This window comes from Poecilia reticulata, linkage group LG10 (genome assembly GCF_000633615.1).
Source record: "Poecilia reticulata strain Guanapo linkage group LG10, Guppy_female_1.0+MT, whole genome shotgun sequence".
In the NCBI taxonomy this organism is placed as follows: domain Eukaryota; kingdom Metazoa; phylum Chordata; class Actinopteri; order Cyprinodontiformes; family Poeciliidae; genus Poecilia; species Poecilia reticulata.
The window spans coordinates 4,732,615-4,754,178 of NC_024340.1; the positions used below are offsets into that span (position 1 = coordinate 4,732,615).

At 39.4% G+C, this 21,564-nt stretch overlaps 1 protein-coding gene across 3 annotated transcripts in view; it reads right to left on the reverse strand.

Annotated features, from left to right (window-relative positions):
• LOC103470921 (connector enhancer of kinase suppressor of ras 2) overlaps positions 1-21,564 on the reverse strand; it is a 76,484-nt gene that overhangs the window by 41,837 nt on the left and 13,083 nt on the right. For all 3 annotated transcript variants that reach the window (XM_008419640.2, XM_008419641.2, XM_008419639.2), the window contains exons 2-5: positions 13,202-13,365; positions 6,904-7,106; positions 5,168-5,255; positions 2,625-2,666 (exon numbers count right to left, since the gene is read on the reverse strand). In XM_008419640.2, the coding sequence (XP_008417862.1) occupies positions 2,625-2,666; positions 5,168-5,255; positions 6,904-7,106; positions 13,202-13,365 (497 nt within the window). The remainder of the gene's footprint in view (positions 1-2,624; positions 2,667-5,167; positions 5,256-6,903; positions 7,107-13,201; positions 13,366-21,564) is intronic.

Consider the following 21,564-nt stretch of genomic DNA (forward strand, 5'->3'; position numbering starts at 1 on the left):
CTCTAAAACGATCTCTATCTCTTTCTGCGCACTAATGACTTAGAACATAAGGAATTAAAAAATAGTTGACCAAACAGAAAATCCGTTATGGTCGTCCCAGACGCCAGAGCTAAACACTAAAGGAAATCTTCTTCATTCTAGTAATCTCCTGTATTTTTGTCCTCATGACACATAGCTCTGCTTGCTAACACACACAACAAATGCAGTTGCATAATTCATTGTCTGCACCTGCATGGTCCCACAGCACACACACCCACACACGCGCGCACACGCACACACATACTGAGCAAACACATACTCAGACTTTGGAAAAAAGATGGAGAGGGAACGGCTGGAAGTAGAAGAGAGAGGCATGAAGGCAGCAGAGGCAGGAGGGAGAGTCTGGGAGGAAAGGGGTGAAAACGAGGGAAAGCGAGAGAACACACAACTAGGACAGTGTTATGTAATTCCTCTCATCCTTATGCATGCATGCACATAAAAACACTCATGCGCACTTCATGCTCCATCAGACACGCAGGCTCACACACGCGCATTCATGCTATCTTTCCAGAACACACACACACACGCATCCTGTCCATCTGATTGCTGCAGGCTGTAGTCTAGTTGAGAGGAGTGAAGCACAGAGTTTTGCATTATTGAGAAGAAGCGAACTAACATACAACTGCACTATAGTCACCAACATGAATCCCATGCTGCATTTAAAACTTGCCGTAATTATGTCTGAGCGCAGTTTGCTGCATAATTCAATCAGTAAATATATCCATGTAAAGGAGTTTCTGTTGCACTATTATTATCTGAATCTATTTTTGTCCAGAAACATTAATAATCCCACAAGTGAAAAAGTGACAGCTGGGAATATTGATTTGCACTTGTGAAGATTAATAGCTCTTTAAATCAGTCACACACACACACACGCACACACACATACACACACACACACGCACRCACACRCACACACACAYATAAWSTTGGTTTGGTTGCTTCACCTGAAAAGACCAAATCCTTCTGGATTTCTATCAAGCTGGTTAAAAGTAGTTGATGTCTTACTTGGAACAGAAAACTTTTCTTTTGCTTGTTTTACTTTTTCATCACTTTTTCATTTAAAATCCATATTATTGAGTCCCAGAGACTGGAGTTCATGGCTAAGTCCAATGGGGATCAAGACCCAAGTGGATCTATGCTCTCTAAACAACTTGAATCTCAGAAATGCCATAGTAGTTTAAAATTTTACGAACCTTTATAGTGTTGTCAGGTTGGTTAATTGCATAGTAGCTCATGATTGCATAACTGGAAAATGGAGACAGTTATTACGATTGTCTCAAACAGTTATCTAAATGTATGCATTTCTGCTGTGCAGTAAATCAGTGTAAATAACAATAATTAGCATTCAGTTTAACTCTTGACAACTTTTTACATTGATTTATTTCTCCTTGAGACAGTTACTCTACTAGAAAATTCTTCACCTGCTCTTTTCCTGGTATATATTTCACACAGGAAGGTTATTAGTTGTTGCTCTTTCTCCAAGTTTGATTTCCTGCGTATGTCGTCCTGTTTCCGTGTAAATAATGGTCGAAAGGCTAATGAGAGTTAAAATCCTGCTAATTTATTTCTTAATATAAACAAAACGTCTGGTATGCGTGTGCTGCTTTTTGATTGGTTGCCAGCTCAATCATTTCAAGGCTCTAAAACCTTATTTTACATTTTTCTGCACATCATAAATAAACATCGAGAGAAGCTCCATTTAGAAAAACTCCTGTTTCACTGCTGCCTCCTTTCACACATACGCCTCCCGTTTCTAGCAAAGCACCTGGGGTTTAGGTGTTTAAATATGCCTGTTGTTATTTTTCTATATATGTAAAAAAAAAAAAAAAAAGGTATGAAGCAAATCAGAGCTTAAACCTTAAACCAAAAATGTTTAAGGGCTCATTTTGAAAGATGAGACATCACATAGTCAGTGAGGTTGAATTTCAAATGCAATCGAATGACTTGCTCTTGAGTTGCAGAGATTTCTAGAAAGCATTATCTAATGTCCTCTAAATGCTTAGCCTTTTTTCTTTTTTTTTTGCTCGGCACATTATTTGCTTTGCTCCCTCTACCTGACCTTGAATGGCAACAGGAAGCCTCCCGATCCGACTGTCAGCCTGGATCAGACACTAGCTGCTCACTCTGTTTCACACGTGGATGCAGACAGTTCCCCATCGCACATGTGTACACATACACACACGCACACACGGCCTACAACAGAGCTTTCAAGAGGCCTGCGGCCTATTTGCACTTCACCAGACACGCGTTCTTCCCAAAAACAAACCAGCACAGACACACATCAAATCGATCTCAGGCCAAAGTGTGCTCAAATGCGACACTTTTAATGAAACTGTTATGTTCCGAGTGCAGAATCAATTAAAATGCTTTCTCTGCTTATGACAATCAGAGATTCTGCCTGGCATCGATTGACACAAAATGTTTGGAAATGGCAAAGCGCTTGGCGCACTTATTGAATGTCTCTTTGAAATGTTCTAAAAATACACTTTGCACACAGAAGAGGAGGATACATCCCATCAACATGAGTATTAACAACAAAAAAAAGAGGAATCTCTAGAAACCATTTTTTGGCAAACACTTACCACGTGAAGGATCTTGTTCTCCGTTTCATACACGGTGCAGTCCTGTTAAGGGAGAGGAGCCAAGAAAGACAAACAATTAATGCAAATTCAAACAGAAACATCCTCGCAAAAGCAGATATGAATAGAATTGATGGACCTTCTGGTGAAGATGTGTGAAAATATATATATATATATATATTTTATTATAGAAATGAAATCTCTCGCAAAAAAATGTAAAAATAAAACAAACTTTGAGTGTATTTATTCCAAGAAGGGAACAAAATTTTTTCAACTGAATCACCACAACTGTTGTTATTGACAGTCCATGAAGTGTTTTGAACTGATGCCTATTGGTTTTCCATAGTTTGACAGCCCTGAAACGATTAATCAAATTCATTGTGATTAATTGGTTATTGAAATAATTGTCGACTAATTCAGTAATCGATTAATTGTTAACTGGAGTAGACAGACTATACAAAAGGTGTTTGCAGATAAAAACCAACACACTCAGAGCAGTAATTAAGCCACATGCAAAAGATATAAACGATCCAAAACTGCTCAAGTGGCGTAGTTCAGCTTCACTTGGTTCAAACTGTGTAAATCTTTTGAGCACATTTTGCTTCTGAATTACAAATCACTTAATAAAAAAGAACTAGTCAACAGATCAGCCATGTTAAACCAATGGCTGAGCTTCTCGAGAAGCTCAGCCATGTACTTCAAACATCAACTTCAATGTTGATGTTTGAAGTATTTTTTAGCTTCAGACATGTCGTTTGCTTCAAATAATAAAGGAACGCTACGTTATGTTTACAATTGTGATAGTAGGAGAGAAGTGGCTTTTCCAGCAGCACTCCCATATCACCAAGAAGTATTTAAATATTGTCTGATGGACATGTAGTGACCCCAAGATGCCATTATTTACTGCAGTTCTTCAGCAACGAGAAGAGATGGAGAAGAAATGAGCGTCCTCGTGTAGGCTAGTGGTTTGAAGCTAAAAGAAATAGGCATCTGTGTCATGAAACAGAAACCTGATTACTAATTAAACACGCCAAAAAAGTTTTGGTAACCTCAAAAAGTAAAGGGTGGATTAAATTCAAGCTGAAATTTGCGAATTTCAAATTCTTCCACTGAGCAAACAGCACATGTTGCCATCGAAGCCGTTTTTAAAGTGAGACCGTTCTGCCGCGGAAAGACATGAATGTATTTTGAGGCTTTCTCCATGTCTTCACCAGAGGCGCCAACATATTTGACTGCATCTGTGCAATTCTGGGGAGAATCTCACTGAATCCACCAGATGTGTACGGTGGGCAGCAATCACATCTGTTTGATGCATTAATGCAGACACTTCTGCCACCTTTGTCTGTCTCCCTGCGTCCCTTGGCAGCCACAGGCTCATTTGGCCTATTGTGAACCTACGGTGTGGCCCCTTTCTGTTCCATCTCCTTTGGCCCTTGTAATGTGGGGATTGGGTGTTATCTGCTCAGCTGCAGGATTCACTCTGGGCACAAGTACAAACGCACTGATACATACTCTGAGCAGGCTCTTACTGTGAGGGCACGGTCCAGTCCAAGAGAGAAGACATAGTTTTTTTTCCAAATAATTGAAACGGCTAAAAAGTAAGTGTTTGCATGCGGCAGCTGCTTTATTTATTTATCTTTTAAGGAGGTGCAGTGTGTTGGATTAACATAGGGAAGCGGGCACATAGAGGTCAGGAAACGATGGGGCATGTTTAGGTCACCACCAGGACCTGTTGATTTTACTGCTGGTGAATGTTGTCCTTTAAAGGGACAGCATTATGTGTTTTCCAGGCACATAGTGCTATCTCATAGTATATGTTATCTTCAGTTGTTATAAAAATGTTGAATATATCAAATATGACTTTGTAATTTAACGCTTTGAAATTGGGCCTCTGTCTCTTTAAGAAACTCCTGCTCCTTCTGATACTCTGCCTTCAGGAAATCATTAAAACATGGCTCCTCTATTAACCCTTTAATAACGTATTTACCAGCGTTGCACTGAGAAGTAGCTCCTATATTGAGCTCAGCTGATGCGCAGTTCCACCACGTGTTTGCTGGCCAGTCTGGAGGAAGTGAGGAAGGAGTCAGAAGTTTGGAACCGCAGCTTTAAGGAGGAGCTACGCCTTGAAGGCGGAGCTAGGTCCACCCAGACATTTTGTACATGGGATATTAAAGGATTTCTCAAACGTGCATGAAAGAATCAAGGAAACACATGTTTATGTTGAGGGACTAACATTATTGTAAGTCTCAAAGAATGTTGATTTTACATCATACTTTAGTTTGTAAACTGCATAGCTAGCTTGTGAATTAAATATTTAGTTTGGAACTCTGATATTTAATCTGTAGAAAAAATATGGTGAAAATATGACTTTGAAGAATGAACATCCACATTTTTTCTCTACAATAAGCTAAATATACTACATTTTTGCTGTTAATTCTTCATGGTGAAACTTTACAAACCCCATATGAATTTCTCTCTTTTTTTCAATCTATATATGACCAATTATTGCGTTGTTCATGTGACAGTCTGATGATGTGTGAAAGCACCTGTTGTACAATGGTGGTCAGCTCTAAGCACAGCTGCACAATGTTGTTCTTCAGTAATGAATACTCAGTCACACTGGCGAATGGAGACCTGAAACAAACGAAAGCAGGTTGTAGTCGACAAACACACCGACTGCATAGGAAGCACATGTTCAACTTTACTTTGGGGGAGGCGGGCAGAAAAGCAATTTGTGTGGAGGATACCAATCAAATGCTGCGTTTATGTGTGTCAGCTATATCTTTCTGCATTTTACTCTCCCTGTCAACAACTACATTTGCTAAAGACTTGTGTCAAAGCTAAACTAAGACGCATGCTCTGATGTTGTTGTTGTTGAATCCGTGTTATCGCAGCTGTTTATTTTCTCCGCGTTTAACTCAACTTTATGCTGGTGATTACCATTTTTCTTCAGCAACTGAGGTTACAGTCATGATTTCGATAAAACGTGAAATCAGAAAATCTGTCCTTGCGTTCTGTGAACAGAGATATTCTATCAAATTTGTATTTTTGTAAAATTTAAAATATATAATTCAAAAAGAATTTGTAGATTTTACTATCTTTTGCTAACTGATATGCACATTCTCTAAAATTGCAGTGAAACCAATAGTTTACTGTAATCCAATAAACAGTAATATACTGTAAAAATTAATCACAATACATGACCAGTGAAATAAATGCTGTCGTCTCACTTAACAGCAAGTTACTGTTACTTTACTGTTAATCTACTGTAGTTCAGTTTACAGTAATATACTCTGAAAATACATTAACAAAGTGAACTGTAAGAAAAAAAAGGTAACACTTTATTTGAAGGGGTTTTTGAACAAGACTGACATGACACTGTCATAAACATGAATAAGCCTTCATGAATATTTATGACTGTTGTCATAAAGCGTCATTCGGTAAATTATGACACTTTTAATACAAAGTTGACATTATTCAAAATGTCTTTGTTATGACAACTTGACATTAACCAAGAAATCATTACTGATATAAATTTGTTATAAAAGTATTACTGATTGCACTTTAAAAATTAGGTAACTTTATGTTATTAAAGGTAAAGTTTAAACAGTAATGATGTCTTGGTTGATGTCAAGTTGTCATAACAAAGACAGTTTTATTATCAGCATATCATTATTCCAGAAATATAAGAAGGTCCACAATAAAAACAATAAAAAAACGAGATAATAAAATAATTTTTTTTTTTTTTTTACAAAAGGACAAGCACTGTGAAGCTTTCAGACACAGTAAGTCTGTAACTCCGGCTGAACATTTAGGGTTGTGAACGTCTGACCCCGTCTCCAGTCTTTTGCATTTCTTCCATGATTGGCTTCCAATTAGCTTCGTCCATTTTCCCATCAGCTCTGACCAGCTTCCTTGTGTCTTTTGAAGAAAAGCATCTCCTTAACCATGATGCTACAACCACCCTGTTTTACGATTGGGATGGTATTCTTGGTGTCTGACCAGAGCATCTTCTTTCATATGCTTGGTCTGTCCTCTACATGCTTTTTGACAAATGATATATAAAGTCGTGAATCTAAAACCTGTGGTAACCTCATCGTTTAACGCTTAGGAACCAAACTCTATCCTCCGAGACGTCGCTAGTCGCTCCAACAAAGTAGGATCCGCTTGGACGTGCTGTTCATGCCGGAGTGACCAACACAACCACATCGGATGACTGCTGACAACTTTTTTTTCGTGACAAGTCTATCATGTAAATAGTATAAGGATGAACAACTTTTACCTGTCAAGCCAGGCAAGCAGATTCTTGGCAGCACCAATCAAATCCACCACTGAGGTAAGGAAGTCGTTGGGCAACCTTCTGGAGGCTCGTCCGTCGTAATGACCCCCCCTCCGTCGGCCCAGGATGAAGTTCTGGAGGTTCTTTGCTGAAGCGTTGAGCTTGTGGGACAATGTTCTGAGGTTCTCTGTTTCTAAGCCATAGTTCTGGAAGAGAAACAGATGAGTATTTAGAAGAAGAAAAGAAAATGTTGTTTGGCTATTGCTACCACATAGGCTGGTTAGTTACAGCGCAGATTTCCGTGAGAACAGAGACACAAATCTAAGGTCAGATAAAGAAATCTTTTGAGATTTTCTGTATGTCAAGTTGTGTGTAAGGATACCACAGGGGCTGTAGTGGGAATAACACACTATCTTCTCATCACAGAAACAATCAATATCTTTCTGTTTCACTCCTTTTATATTTTTTGCTTTGCTTTTATGCACACCTCTTTGGCCTAGCCCTCAAACATCTTCACACAAGGACTTTTGATTTTGCTCCGGGGTTGACACATTTTGAACCAAAATATCTTCAGACATCGAGCCTGTCTCCTTCTCGAGTTTTATGAAGTGGGCATTTCCAGTGTCTTCATACTTCCATACAGTTTTGTTGTTTAGGTTAACATGGTACCTTCTGGCATCTAGAACCTGTATCAAAAGTTGAACCAGATTTGTGGAGGTCCATCATGGTCCGTCTGATATTGTGCCTGATTGGTTTAGATTTTTTTTTTTACTCTCCTGATCGCACAAGGTCGTAGTGCGTTTGAGCTGTGCTTAAACTACGTCTACAGGTGTGTCTCAGTTTAACTCAGTTATGTCATATATCGACTTATTAGAAGCTTATAAAGCATCATTCGGGTTCCCTCAAATTCTTTAAATGCATAGCAATCTTAGCGTATAAAAACATTTGACGATGAAGAAAGCAATAAACAATTATCTCTATTAAAAACAGTCAGAATATTACCCACTGCATGCTCATATATGATTTCAATTCAATGTACAAGAATGCCAACACTATACTTAGTAAGTCAAGAGACTTGACTGAAATGTCGTAAAAGAGCCCCAAAAACGTGCGTATTTGTGTCTTTTTAAAAACAAAACATCTTGTTGAGTGTGGGTTGGTACTTGGATTTTTTCTTTTTAGCTGAATCCTTCTGTCACATTAACCTAATTTTAAATTTTTTAGCATGTGATGAATAAACATCAACAAAAAGCCTGGTCTAAGTAATTCTGTCTGCTTTAGTGCTTTTTCCTTGTTAACACACACCTCCCACTCATTACAGACTTACTCATGTGGAGTTTTTAGCCAAGCACCAGGGGTTACACATGCATATGGGTTGCTACTGCCCTACATCATTATAAGAAAAGTAAACATTAATCAGGGATATGATAGCTTTGACACCAAAAAGCTTACTGATGACTCATCAACAGCTACATTATCTGAGCTGCTCCGTATTGCCGTATTGCAAAGTAATCTTGGTGTACAGCGTGCCCCCACCTATTTGTGGTGATTTTTTTCTGTGGAAAGAAAATCCAAGTAATTCAGAGAAAATCCGCCAATTTCAGTTTTTTTTTTTTTCAAAGTGCATCAAAAGTATTCAAAAGAAAACAGCTTGAGAAGCTTGAATATGGGAGCAATGCTATTTATTTTATTGGCTCCAGGTGCTGTATTCAATTTCCTTGGCACTGATTGGCTGTTTCCCCAAGATGGATCTATATTGACAAAAGTATGTGATTAAAAAGATATCAAATATCGCATTATGGAGAAGGATCAAACCTTTAGTAACCATAGAAACAATGTCGCGCCGTCATGTAGCCTTGCATGTATGGGGGAAAAAAACTAGTCAACATCTCTCTTTTGTATGTTTTTAAGGCTGCTGATTATGGGTGATAAAAATCATGTGGTGTGAATTCAGGCAAAGGCGGCAATTTGATCAAGAAGTCAGGAGGGAGGAGATATGTGTCGGTTGCTAAGCTAGCCGTTTCAAACTTTTGTAAATACCGCCGTCTATGAGCCCCCACCAGGTGTGTTACGTTCACAGACAAATTAGCTCGATTCGAACAAGTAAAATCCACGAATAAACTGGCAAAAACAACTTTGGAAAAGCATTGCTCCATTCAATACCCTCGCCCATCACTTCCGATGGTGCCTCGAATGATGTATGACGTAGTTGCAAAGGGTCAATAAATGCCAATGAAACAAAGCTTTTGAAAAACTACTTACTACACTCTGACAGGTGACTGACACACTGAGGTTCAATGAGTCACATTTTGTGCATTTATTACATTAATTCAGAGCTCTAGAACAAGAGGGATCTGCAACACGCCATGCGAACGTCCCCACTCACACAGCTGTGCTGTCAGGGTAATCAATGGGAAGCGGGCAGGTAGTGAGAGGATCAGATTACTTCTTACTTCCTCCTGCCGATTTGCCATGAATCTGTACATGTCATATCAGTGATGGTTACGTTTTCTGTTTGCCGACGGAGAAACCTACGTTTTGGTGTATAATATGTGTAGAAAGAGTGAAATATGAGCGAGTTAGAAGAGTTTGTTTCTCAGAGCTAGTGGGCTAGTGTAGCTTAATTGCTTAGCAACCATAGCAGCCCATGCTTTTTTTTTCTTCTCAAGACTGAGCATAATGTCAGCAAAAACTTGAAGAGGGGTTTTATGAAATATGTAAAAGATTTATAAAAAGATTTTATTTAAAAAAAATAAAATAAATAAATAAATAAAAGCTGAAATAAACCGAAGTAGCTGAAGGATATGACTTCATTTTAAAGTTTGAATGGCCTTTCCAGCTGAAAGTAGTTGGCTGTGAAAAAGCGCAAAGTTTTCAGCAGAATTTTTCAGAAATTATGGGATGTTCCGTTCATGTCAATGGGGCCCAAGATGATCATAACAAAAGGCTGAATATTTCATAAACTGTGGAAGATGTCAATACCAAAAGACAGGACTAACGACGTAGCCTTACGGCGTTCACACTAATTAGGCAACTGCGGAACCAAAAGGCATGACGACTGAAAGGAAGGAGGGAGGAAAGACGGAGAGCACCCAGCGATGCGTCTCTCTCAAACTGGGTCAGGCTCCCACCGCGCTCCGTGTGATTTTCTGCATCCTGCGCGAACAGAGATGCATGCATACACTCGGAGCGTACATGTTTGCACTGCTGTAATTAGGCTGTCACGTCATGACGTGATCTAAAAAAGAATCCGTGTGCGTCTGCCTGCCTCCAGGGCCGACTAAATGAACTCGCGCGTGCTGCTGATACCGAGAGAAGTCATTTAAAAGGCTGCATGCACGTGTGTGCAAATCAATATCGTTATAGGATGATGCCATTATTACCACCGACACCCACAGCGGCCTTGTCATTGTGGTTGGCACAGCAACTGTGTACGGAGTGGCCTCCTCTTTATTCCGATTCCTCTGCCATGGCTCATGCACTAAGTCGCAATAAAAGCAATGTACGTGCCTTACTGTCTGTTTTATAATAATTTTCCTTCAGAAACACAAAGGTAACTACATATTGAGTCTGCATGTGTGATAAATTTGCGTCTAATACGCAGGGGTTAAGGTAGTTTTAAATTCTTGGGGGGTACTATGACAAAAAAAAAAAAAAAAAAGATATATATATATATATATATAAAAGCTGGGTAGCCATTGAATTGCTACAGAATAAAGAATAATTAGACAATTAATTTAATTTCACATAATTATCGTGGTAGAAGCCATTTGTTTGTTAAATACTTAATGAAACATATTTACCGTGTTTGATGTTTGTTGTAAATGGCTATAGTCACAAAGAACGAGGTAATTAGTCCACGTTTGTCATTTATTGAATGTTCAGAAACTACCGCGGCTGTGATGCGCCAAGACAAAGGAAAACAAAGGTAAAACAACCTGAACAGGTGATCAACTCTAAACCACTCACACATTTTTACTCTCCGTCTGTCATTTAAGCACACCCGTTGCCATGGCAACCTCCTGCGCTGCACTGTCGCTCCCATCTCTTGCAGGTACTGCGTACCCCCACTAAATCTTTTAGGGATACGCAGTACCCTGCCGTACCCCCTTACTTTCACCCCTGCTAATACGTGAATATTTCTTCTTCGTCGTCTTCTTTTTTGCACTATGCTGAATTTTAAATTTATACCGTGGATTTTTCTAAATTGAATCAAGCTGCAATTTTCATGTCAGACCATTTGAAAAGAGTCCGTATTTGTTCATCTATTTACAGTCGGAAGGTTGAAACGAGGCATAAAGCGGAATGCTAATCACAACATAGTGGTTTGGATTCCTTTTTAAAAAATGACCCAGTTTAAGAAAACCGTTCTGTAAAAGACGGATTGTGTCAAACAGCCGGATGACTATAAAGTATGTTTCTCAGAGATGAACACAAGGATGGCGTCTCAAATTCTCTGTGAAACACTCTAAAAAGCACTCTAAAAAATAATTTAAACAACGTTCTTCGGGTTTGTTTATCTGAAGCCTTTTGTCGGTTAATTCCAGCACAAACAGGATGGGCAAAAATAGATTTAAAATTTTATCAAGCTATTTTCTCACTTCTTTCTTTCAATATCGGCACAAATTCCACACCAGAAATAGACTTTTGTTTTTAGTCTTTATTACTAAAAGACTTTTTGTTTTTCTGAAATCTAAATACAGAAAGCGGTTTATGACCCTCCAACCATAAAGCCAATTTTACGTTGGATATGTCAGGATTTATAAATATCACATAAGCCATGTTTTTGTCTTTTGTAGGGTGATGTCAGTTTTGTGACTCTTGTCAAGTAAGCATTGTGCTTAAATGACATCAGGATCAACTTTGCTATGTTTCCAAAGTGACCCAAGACAAAAACATAAAAATAAATGTGGATGAATTTAGTCGTGACTTTAATCACAAATTCAACGCCGCACTAAGAAGATGACTAACTATAGTATTAACTTTTAGTACTTGTTAGGTGAGAACCTGCACATTAAGAATCATCTCAGAGATTCTGCTTCTCAAATTCTCATCCGTAAGTGTGTGTGTGTGTGTGCGTGTGCGTGTGTGTGTGTGTGTGTGCGTGTGTGTGTGCGCGCGTGTGTGTGTGTGTGTAGATGATGGTCTGAGTGTGTCCATTCTTAGGCAGTGTAGTGATTGGTACTCTGGGACACTCAGTCCCATGCTGGAAGATTTGAATGAGAAGAGGTGCTGATTAACACACACACACTCACACACACTCACAGACCCTCTTCCGCACATTTGAGCAGCTCCTACTAATCCAGCCATGTGTGCCTGAGAGATAAGGTGCATCCTGCATGCTCTTTCTACATATTCTCCCTCTCTCTTTCCCTCTCACCTCTCCTCCACTCCCTCCTTTCACCCGTTCTGGGAGAGTAGCACCTAATTCCCCCTAATTCGCTAATCCTGAGCAGGGCCACTGCACATACAGTCAGCAGTGACCGAGGCAGTGCGCGCAAAGCAAGACTCAGGTCAACGAGGACTGTTATTTATTTATTTACTTTGCTATTTTTTAAGCCAATATCAATACTGATGCTCCAGAAAGTATATATAATAAATCTGCCTTTTCATGACACTCTCTTGTTTTCAAAAGCTTTTCTTCGCAAAATTCTGTCCACACATTTTGACCGAAATGCATGCAGCAGATTTTACACAAAACAATGAATCAAAAAGATTGAGACCAGACAATAGTAACGGTGTAAATGTGGGAAAAACTGGTTACTGTGATCAAAGATTAACCAGTGTGTTGCAGAAACACACAGTAGATGTAACTGGGCAATACTGAGCAGACCAATCATTGAGCCACTTGGCCAGCTAGCAGCTAACGTAATTAAGGAATATTGCATTACAAAAGCCTGTAGCTTCATCTGTACTTCTAGAAATATTTGGTTTTTGTTGTTCTTGCAGTGCTACAGCGGCCATGCCAGCTTTCCAGTTAGCTCATTGGTTTTTAAAGTAATGTTCTTCATGAAACTACTATGTTATCCAATACTAATCATCTTCTAACATTTTCCATCGATTAGAATTTTCCACAGGCAACTAGTTATGTGACAAGATGGCAGCAGCAAAATAGAAAGCAACAAAATGTGGAAAAATTGCAATGATTGGTTAATTTAAAGAATTCATGGATATTTCAAAAGGTTTTATCAATACATTCTGGAACAACCGAGCCTTTAACAGCATTCATGATTTTAATTTGGCCCAAAACAAAAATGAGTTTAACACCCCCGGGTTAAAACAACCCAGTATGGGGACTGACCAGGGCACAGAGGAGGTCCACAGCTTCCAGTATAAGCTCCTGGTGTCCTATTCTGGTGACGCCGAGCTCTTCCAGCTCCTGGTGGGTGATGTGCAGCAGCTGCTCTCCTCCTATCTGCTCCCGCTCAAAGCTCTTCACATACTGCTGGAGGCAGTCATCCAGACCTGAGAGGGGGGGAACACACAGATTCGCATTAGGAGATTCTGGTGGGCATGTGTGGGGTAAGCTGTTGGCAGAAAATAACCAAAACCTTCAGTCTGATGAGTGGTTCAGAGGGCTGCCTGCTCTGGAACAGAGATGGGAAGAATAAGATAAGGAAATGTCATTTGTGAAAATGCCTTCAGAGATAACTGTCATATTGGAGTCTGAGCAGACCAACAAGAGGCGATCTGTATTGAAGTATGGGAGTGGTTGTTGTCCACACCAAACAACATTTAATTAATTGCAGCCACAGATAAACACCAGCCTGAAGGCAGATGTCTTTTCAATGCTTTGCTGGCGTCCAATAACGATCACCGAGAAAAAAAAAAACAGAATGAAACATCTGCTGTGTCCGTATCTGATCATGAGCAAATATACGTACAGGCAGAATAAGAGTTATCGTAGCACTACTGCTTTTTACATCAAAGCGAGCAAGGCAAGATCTATATTTTATTTATGTTTAATGCAAATAAATAAATATTAGCACATTTTGGATGAAACTGCACCTTGAATAGAGAAGTATTCAAGGAAAATATGTAGGCCCTTTCTCTAATCTGTAATTTCTTAGAATATTACAGGCCACATTACAGAAAACGAGTTACAATCTGCAGCGTGGCTCATATGATTTTAAATGAATGTGAAAGTTGTGGGACTTTATGTGTGTAATCCATATTTTTTTATACTAATGTGCAGTAGGAGCTTCCTCTGCAGACAGCCGGTTGGGTGTGTGCGCTTGTGTGTGTGTGGGACACTATGGATCAGTAAGAGCTTCTGGCTCAGAACCTAACAAAGTCAGCAGAAAGCACATCTCCCCATAGACCTAATGAACAAGCCTTCTCCAAAATGAGCAGAGACAGAGCGAAACACACACAAAGGGACATAAATCCATGCACACTTCGAGCATAGTGGCTGGCTACACAAGTAGCTCATCCCTCCACAAACACACACATCAAACACAACCACCCATCCCCAGCCGCCCGTCCCAAAACGATTGCAACTGCTGTTGTTACTGTCGTTAAAGCCCGGGGGAGCTGCAAGGGAAAACACTGATGCCCGAGGGAAGCAAAGCTGACAGGGAGCAGAGTGTGTGCTACCACCTTAATACACCCACCATACACAGCCACACATGCATGCACACACACACACACTCACGCACAGACACTTGGTACAATTAAAAGAAATATCAAGAGCACAAGGCGTCTCACCAGGGGAACGTGAGAGACCAACTGTAAGCCTTCTGTCGAATCAAGAGACATTCAGAAGAAGCAATCTTGCTACAGTAGCAGAGCAATTTTAAATCTAACACATTCGTAAAAAGGCTCTGAACTGTAACGGAACAAGTGAAATGTATTTAACGGAATGCATTCCCAATGGAAAAAACCCTGTTGCCCCCATTGTTAGTGTCTGCTGCAGACAAAAACGGTACAAGGTTGACCCATGGAGAGCTGCAGGGATGCCAAGTTTACACGTAAGCCTGCTCTAGTGCTGCTGTGAAATCAAGTGGGCGCATGTGTCGGCTGGTTTCCATGCAGCCATATGTAGCACTACAATCAGGTAATGGGGATTTTTTGAAAAATATTTGAACTTGTGTTCCAAACTTCCTGAAGTAAAATGTTTTTATTTGGAAGTTAAAATGTAACCCATCTGCAGTATCACCACCTGAAGCAGGTTGTAGTACGTTCCTGACCCTGGAGGGTGTCCTATCTGAGGCCGTGGTTCCCACATTGGTCTCCTGTGCAAACTGGCTTGAAGGAAGGGATCGAACCCAGATTTGGAAAAACAATTAATTCTGGGATCTGATCAGGATACCTTTGAGAAAGCTCTCTCTCAAGAGGCTTCAAGAATGTTTTACAGGGAAAATCCATTTTGGTTTGAGAATGCCTTGGGATCTCTAGTAATCTCTTCTCACTGGTAAAAGACCAAAGTTATCTGAATGGATGGATGTTTGGTATAAATGTTAGTGATTTCCAATGACTATTAAATATAAAGTCTGGTTAGAGTTCTGGGTAAGACCATCTTTATATATAAGCCATCATGTGAGGTTTCTTGAGACAGAAACTTTTGGATAGATGGTTGTGGAGGGAAAGTAACTACACATGTCAAGCTGGCTGAATTATTTTCACCTTTTTAAGCCGGTAATCAATCCATCCATCCATCCATCCATCCATCCATCATCTTCCGCACCAAGAGGAGACAGAACACCGCCCCCCGACCCAAAGAAGGTACTCCACCCTTTTCCGGATCAATCAAGGCTGTGGTTTCAGACTTGGAGATGCTGATTCTTATCTCGGCTTCTTCACACTCAACTGCGAGCCACAACTGTTACTGTCGGATGAAGCCAGTAGGCATCTGGCTTCATCAGACATCTGCAAAAAGCAGAGATCTGATCCTGAGTAAAACCAAGACGAATCCCCTCAACACCTTCGCTGGACCTAGAAATTCTGTTCTTACAGGTTATGAACAAAATCTGTGACAAATGGCAACGCTTGGTGGAGTTCAGCTCTCACTGGAAAGAAATCTGATCAGTAATATCAATTTAAAATAGTCTTCAGCTTAGATGTTCTAATACCTTTTATTGTAATAGAATTTAAATCTTAAAGCTGGTGGTGTGAAAAATCAAGTAGTGATAGAACAAGGAAATTCGGTATTCAGAGAAGTGTCACGTTTTGAGTTTGAAAGGGACTCTGGCATATAAGTAATTAATCATAAAAATAAATCAATCAATAATGAAACTTACAAAAGCATGGGAGGAGAAACAACATCGGGACAAGCTGAGTCTCAGGGAGAACAAAGGAAAGCCAATAGAAGAATCCAGCACTATATGACAGGAAATGAGAAGCTTAGATAGGGGGAGCTTGATTGCTGGATGAGGAACAGGTGGCAGATTGTAACCAAAACATGTACTCAAATGCACAAAGAACAAAAGTTCAAATCTAAAGAAATTAATCGATAAGATCGAGGTTGAACTAAAAAAATAAATAAATAAATAATCAAAATACAAACAGATGAAAACCAAAGCTAGAACATTCGAGGCATAGTAGAAGTAGAAGTATTTAGGGATTACATAAATACATTTATTTGTGCTTCAAGCTGTACCTCCCACCTCAAAAACCATCGAATACAGAAGTTTGATCCAGTTTCAGCTTCCCATGAATTTTGCAGTGACTCTGTAAATGTAATAAAGCGTAGTTCCTGTTATAGAATCATTTTTATAGCTGAAAATCACAGCTTTAAGGGCCACTATATGAGTATCTCTCCCTTCCTGTGGAGCTAGAGCTAGCACTGCTGCGGTGGGAGGAGCTACTGCGGGGATATTTCAACTTTTTATAGTTCGAATATCTCTGTGGCATGACTCTAGACTTTTATTCTCCCCAAAACTCCTACAATTAGAGTCAGGAATCTATATCCTCAAAACCATCCATTTTACAATTTTGCCTGATGTGTCAGAGCACTGTCTTATTGGAAAGCTCCAAGGTGCCTACAACCAAACTTTTCTCCAGACTGCAACCTAACTGGGCCGGTTGAAAGCATCAAGCCTACACCAAGGTTTTAAAATGCTACAGCTTCCAAACAAGCAAAATAAATTCCAGCAAAGTATTGATTGATTGGCTTTTCTTCCGCAGTATGGTGCAATTACTGCAGTAGAACTGTCCTGCCCTATCCTGTTGCTACATACTGCTAGCTGGCTAAAAGATTACTTCTTTTTTTAAAAAACATGACTTGTACAACTTCCTTTTTTGTCTTGTCATGAAAAAATCAATAATATCTGGGGGATAATTGCAAAAAAAACACAGTCATCGTTCTAAATAAGATAAGGATCTTTTTAGAACTGCAGTTATTAAGCTAAAGCTAGCATGACTATTTAGGATCCAGATAAAGCAGAAAGCCAAACTAATGAAACAGCTTATAAAAACCTATGATACTTGAGTTAAGGTGTAAGAAGCAGAACAGTATTCTACACAACAGGCATGGTTATTATTGGAAAACTATTAAATTAGTAAGAATTTGCCATAGATTTTTTACTCGTAAATACATGCTATAGATATATGTTTAATACATATCACCATAAGAAATAACTCCCTACTTTCTGCAATAAAATTACATTACTATACCACAATGCACTAATGAAATTAAACCCTACTATTTAATTCAAGGTCATTACACAATCAGAATCTCATGCCACCTAATGCCTGGTAACATTGCATCCAATTAAAATGGAAATTCGATGCCAAATAGACACAATCCTATGCAGACAGTTGTTAATTCGCCATATTAGAAATTCCTATGGCTTAAAAAAAAAGTCTGCAAGCAGCTCTTTGAAACTGTTGTAAATAAAAGTGTTATATTTAAAAATTTGCACTTTTTTCCGTTCTGAAATGACAGAAAGCACGAGCCACATGTTTATTACAATGGCAGTCGTGTCGTGTGTGGTCAAATAAGTCCACCACCGTTGACAGGCAGGCGAAAGCTGGTGAAGTTTGCAAATCAACAGCCGACCAGCAGTGGTCGACAACGAGGTGGAAGGTTACAAAATAACAAAATGGCTGTACATGTCTCCTCTCTCTCAGAGACTGCATTTGAAAAAATGGCTGCAGAGTGGCGCAGTTGGTAGAGCTGTTGCCTTGCAGCAAGAAGGTTCTGGGTTTGATTCCCGGCCCTGGTCTTTCTGCATGGTGTTTGCATGTTCTCCCTGTGCATGCGTGGGTTTTCTCCGGGTACTCCGGTTTCCTCCCACAGTCCAAAAACATGACTGTCAGGTTAATTTGTCTGTCTAAATTGTCCCTAGGTGTGAGTGTGTGTGTGCATGGTTCTTTGTCTCTGTGTTGCCCTGCGACAGACTGGCGACCTGTCCAGGGTGACCCCGCCTCTCGCCTGGAACGTTAGCTGGAGATGGGCACCAGCACCCCTCCTGACCCCACTAAGGGACAAGGGTGTAAAGAAAATGGATGGATGGATGAAATAAAATAAATACTAGAAGAAGTTACACAAATAACATAAGTGTTATGTCACTTAAAGAGACAGAAACAGCTGAGCTAACTTAAAGGAGGCTGCTGCAGCTGCCTGCAGCAACCTGTCAGTCTTCAGAAAGTGTTAGTGAACCTCAGAATGCCTTCGTATGATACGATGTGACAACAAAAATTATTCATGACATTACTTTTGAAAGCATGTGCACTCAGCTTTTAGCGTATGAAACTTCTGCAGAGCAATGTTATTTATTTAAAGAGGTTATAAATAAAAAAACAACAAAAAAAAAGGTTAACTGTCACTTCTCGGAAAAGACTCCTGCTGGAGCTGCGTTTGTCTTCTGCAGAGCACGCAAGGATCACTGTTGACTGCTGTCTTCCCTTCCATCAACTTATGATGTGTTCTTGTGTCAGATGCCTATACACTAAAACGACAAAAAAAACATCCTCATAACTCTGTGTGTGTGCGTGTGTGCGCGCGTGTGGGTGTGTGTGTGTGTGTGTGCGTGTGTGTGGGTGTGCGTGGGGGTGTGCGTGTGTGCATGTGTGTGTGGGTGTGACACACAGCTGCCAGCCAATCAGATGAGCCAGAAAGTCTCATCTCTGGAGTTCCTGCGGGACAAACAGCTGATCCGGGTTCATCTGCAAAGTTCAGGCTCCAGATGTAAAGAGCACTTTGAGGCCAGCACACACAAAATCATGCTTGGTGTTTGGTTTCTGTACAGTGACAAAAAATATGTTTACTTTAGGTAAATGTGGTGACAGAGGGATGATATACTAGCTCATAACAGAAACATTTAAAAAAACAGCCACATGGTGCCACCGTAACAGATATGATGAATATTTTTTTTCTTTGTTTTTTAGATAGTTCTTTCTGCTGAATTTTGACCACTTTTACTGAACTGCATTTGGCCAGGGCTGTGCTTGTAACAAAGCATCAGTGTACTGCTTTATCTGTTTTTAGAGTCACGTTTTCAGCCACCAACATGGCATCAGATGGGATTCACTAAATGAAATGTGAGTCCAGAGAATATCTTTTTGATGATGGCTTTTGTGTTTCTCACGGACGTGGATGTCATATTAATTTGGGGGTTTTAATGATTCATTTAAAGCATTTTATTTTTCAGAGTAAAATGAAGAGCAAAGGAGAAAATCATGAAATGGGTGCATATGTTTTAAAATGTATTCTTTAATCCACACATTGTCAAAATTATACATGGCGACTGACATGCACGTCTCCGAGAATTTAGTTTTTTTGTGATGTTGTTTGTGTTTGATAAGCTTGTGCAGCAACATGATGCAGTTAGGTACTGTTAATAAAGTGCAATATAAATAAATGTGACTTTACTTAATGTGAAGTACAGTCAAATGACACCAATGACAAGAAGTGCATCTGGATTTAGTCGAGACGTTGAAACCTAAAAACAATGCGCCAGCTGTCATGTGTGCTGATCTTGAACAGACAATGTTGACCATCTCCATGTTCTCCAGCTTCACCTTCAATCAGTCCAGAATTGTGCCAGATGCAAATTTATAGCTACAAGGACTATTTTGTTTCTCTCCTATTTGGTAAGGAATTTTCCAAGCACGTGTGAGTGTTTGTACATATTTGAGCTTGATTTTATATTGGAACATTAGTCCCCATTCCTAAAGAGAGCGGTCATCATCAAAAGCAAAAAGTTAATATGACATTCACTGCAGAAACATAAAATATTACCATGTACTTTATAATAATATCATAGTTCACTTGAATTAAAACAAAACTGACGTGCAAGTAAATTTTCAGCAAAATATAAGAACTTGTTTTAAATAAATAATTCCTTAATATGGATGAAAAAGTACCAGTTCCACTGACAGATCGTTTCACTTTTGACATGGGAAAAATGTCTCTTTATATGTAAAATAATCTGCAATGAAACCAGTTCTTTTTTAAAGTTAATTGATAATAATCAGTCAATCAACTTTATTTCTGCAGCACATTTCAAAAATCACTAGAATATAAGTGCTTTACATTAATACTGAAATACGTGGAAAAAAAATACAGACATACAAAACATATACAAACAATGTAACTTGTTCCACAATTTGCGATTAATAAAGGAACTATTGACTTAAAATAAGCTACTATATCTTGATGAAAAGCTACCTGTACGTTAGTTCTGTCTTATTTCAAGTGTAGTAACATATTTCCACTGGAAATTAGACCAAAAATACTTGGTAAGACTTGGCAGCATTCATGGTGACGATGATTGAATGTAAAAACCTTCGAATTAGAAGAGTGTGAAAAAGATTTTAAAAAAACATTGTTTCTCAAATTATTTTAGGTGAAATTCTTCTCAAACTGTGAGTTGTGACACATTTTGCTGTATTTTCTTTGAACTGGGAAATCATGTGGCTTCTCATTACAGTCTGATCCTAAAAATAGTTTTAAGAAATGTTTTAATAGGTGGACCTAAATGTTCCTCTCTGGGTTGCAGCTTTAAAAGGCATGGCTGTTTTAAAATCTAATGTCTGGTTAACAAGAAAAAGGGAAAAAAAACTCAGCTAATTTGATTCAGTTCCAAACATAAAAAGAAAAAAAAAGTTTTATGTTCACTCCCTCAGACACCAGAGCTATTTTTGTATTATTAACTTGTTTTCTGACATATTTACTCCATGAGAGAAACAGCTCTATAGGATCTCCATCCCTCGATCCTGACCATCTCCGAGTCCCAGCGCTCCAAGTCTAGAGCAAGCATCTCTTGTTGACAGCTTCATCAACATTTAATGCAACTCCCTCTGATTTCTCTCTCTCTCTCTCTCTCTCTCTCTCTCCCTTTCATTTACTGGGTGAAAAAAGTCGGCTCCCCAATCAGAAACACAAGGGTTACCAGGCAACCGGAGCGTAAGAGCCCTCCAAGAAGAGGCAAGAACCAGCATATGACGCCCCTCAAGACCCTGCACTGATGCGAGGCGAGAGATCACGCATGAGGCTGCAGACTGGAGCCTGAAGGAGCCTTCAGCACACTGAGTGGAGGCTTGTTGGGCACAGCAGAATAAAATAATAAAATAAAATAAAGTAAAAAGCTGTGTTAGAGAGAACATGTTTTGTTGTCTGGTAGCAAAAAAAAAAAAGAATCGAGTTAGAACGGAATATTGTATCGGGAACAGAAAACGACCAAATACAGTACACTCCCTGACCTCATCTGAGTGAAGAAG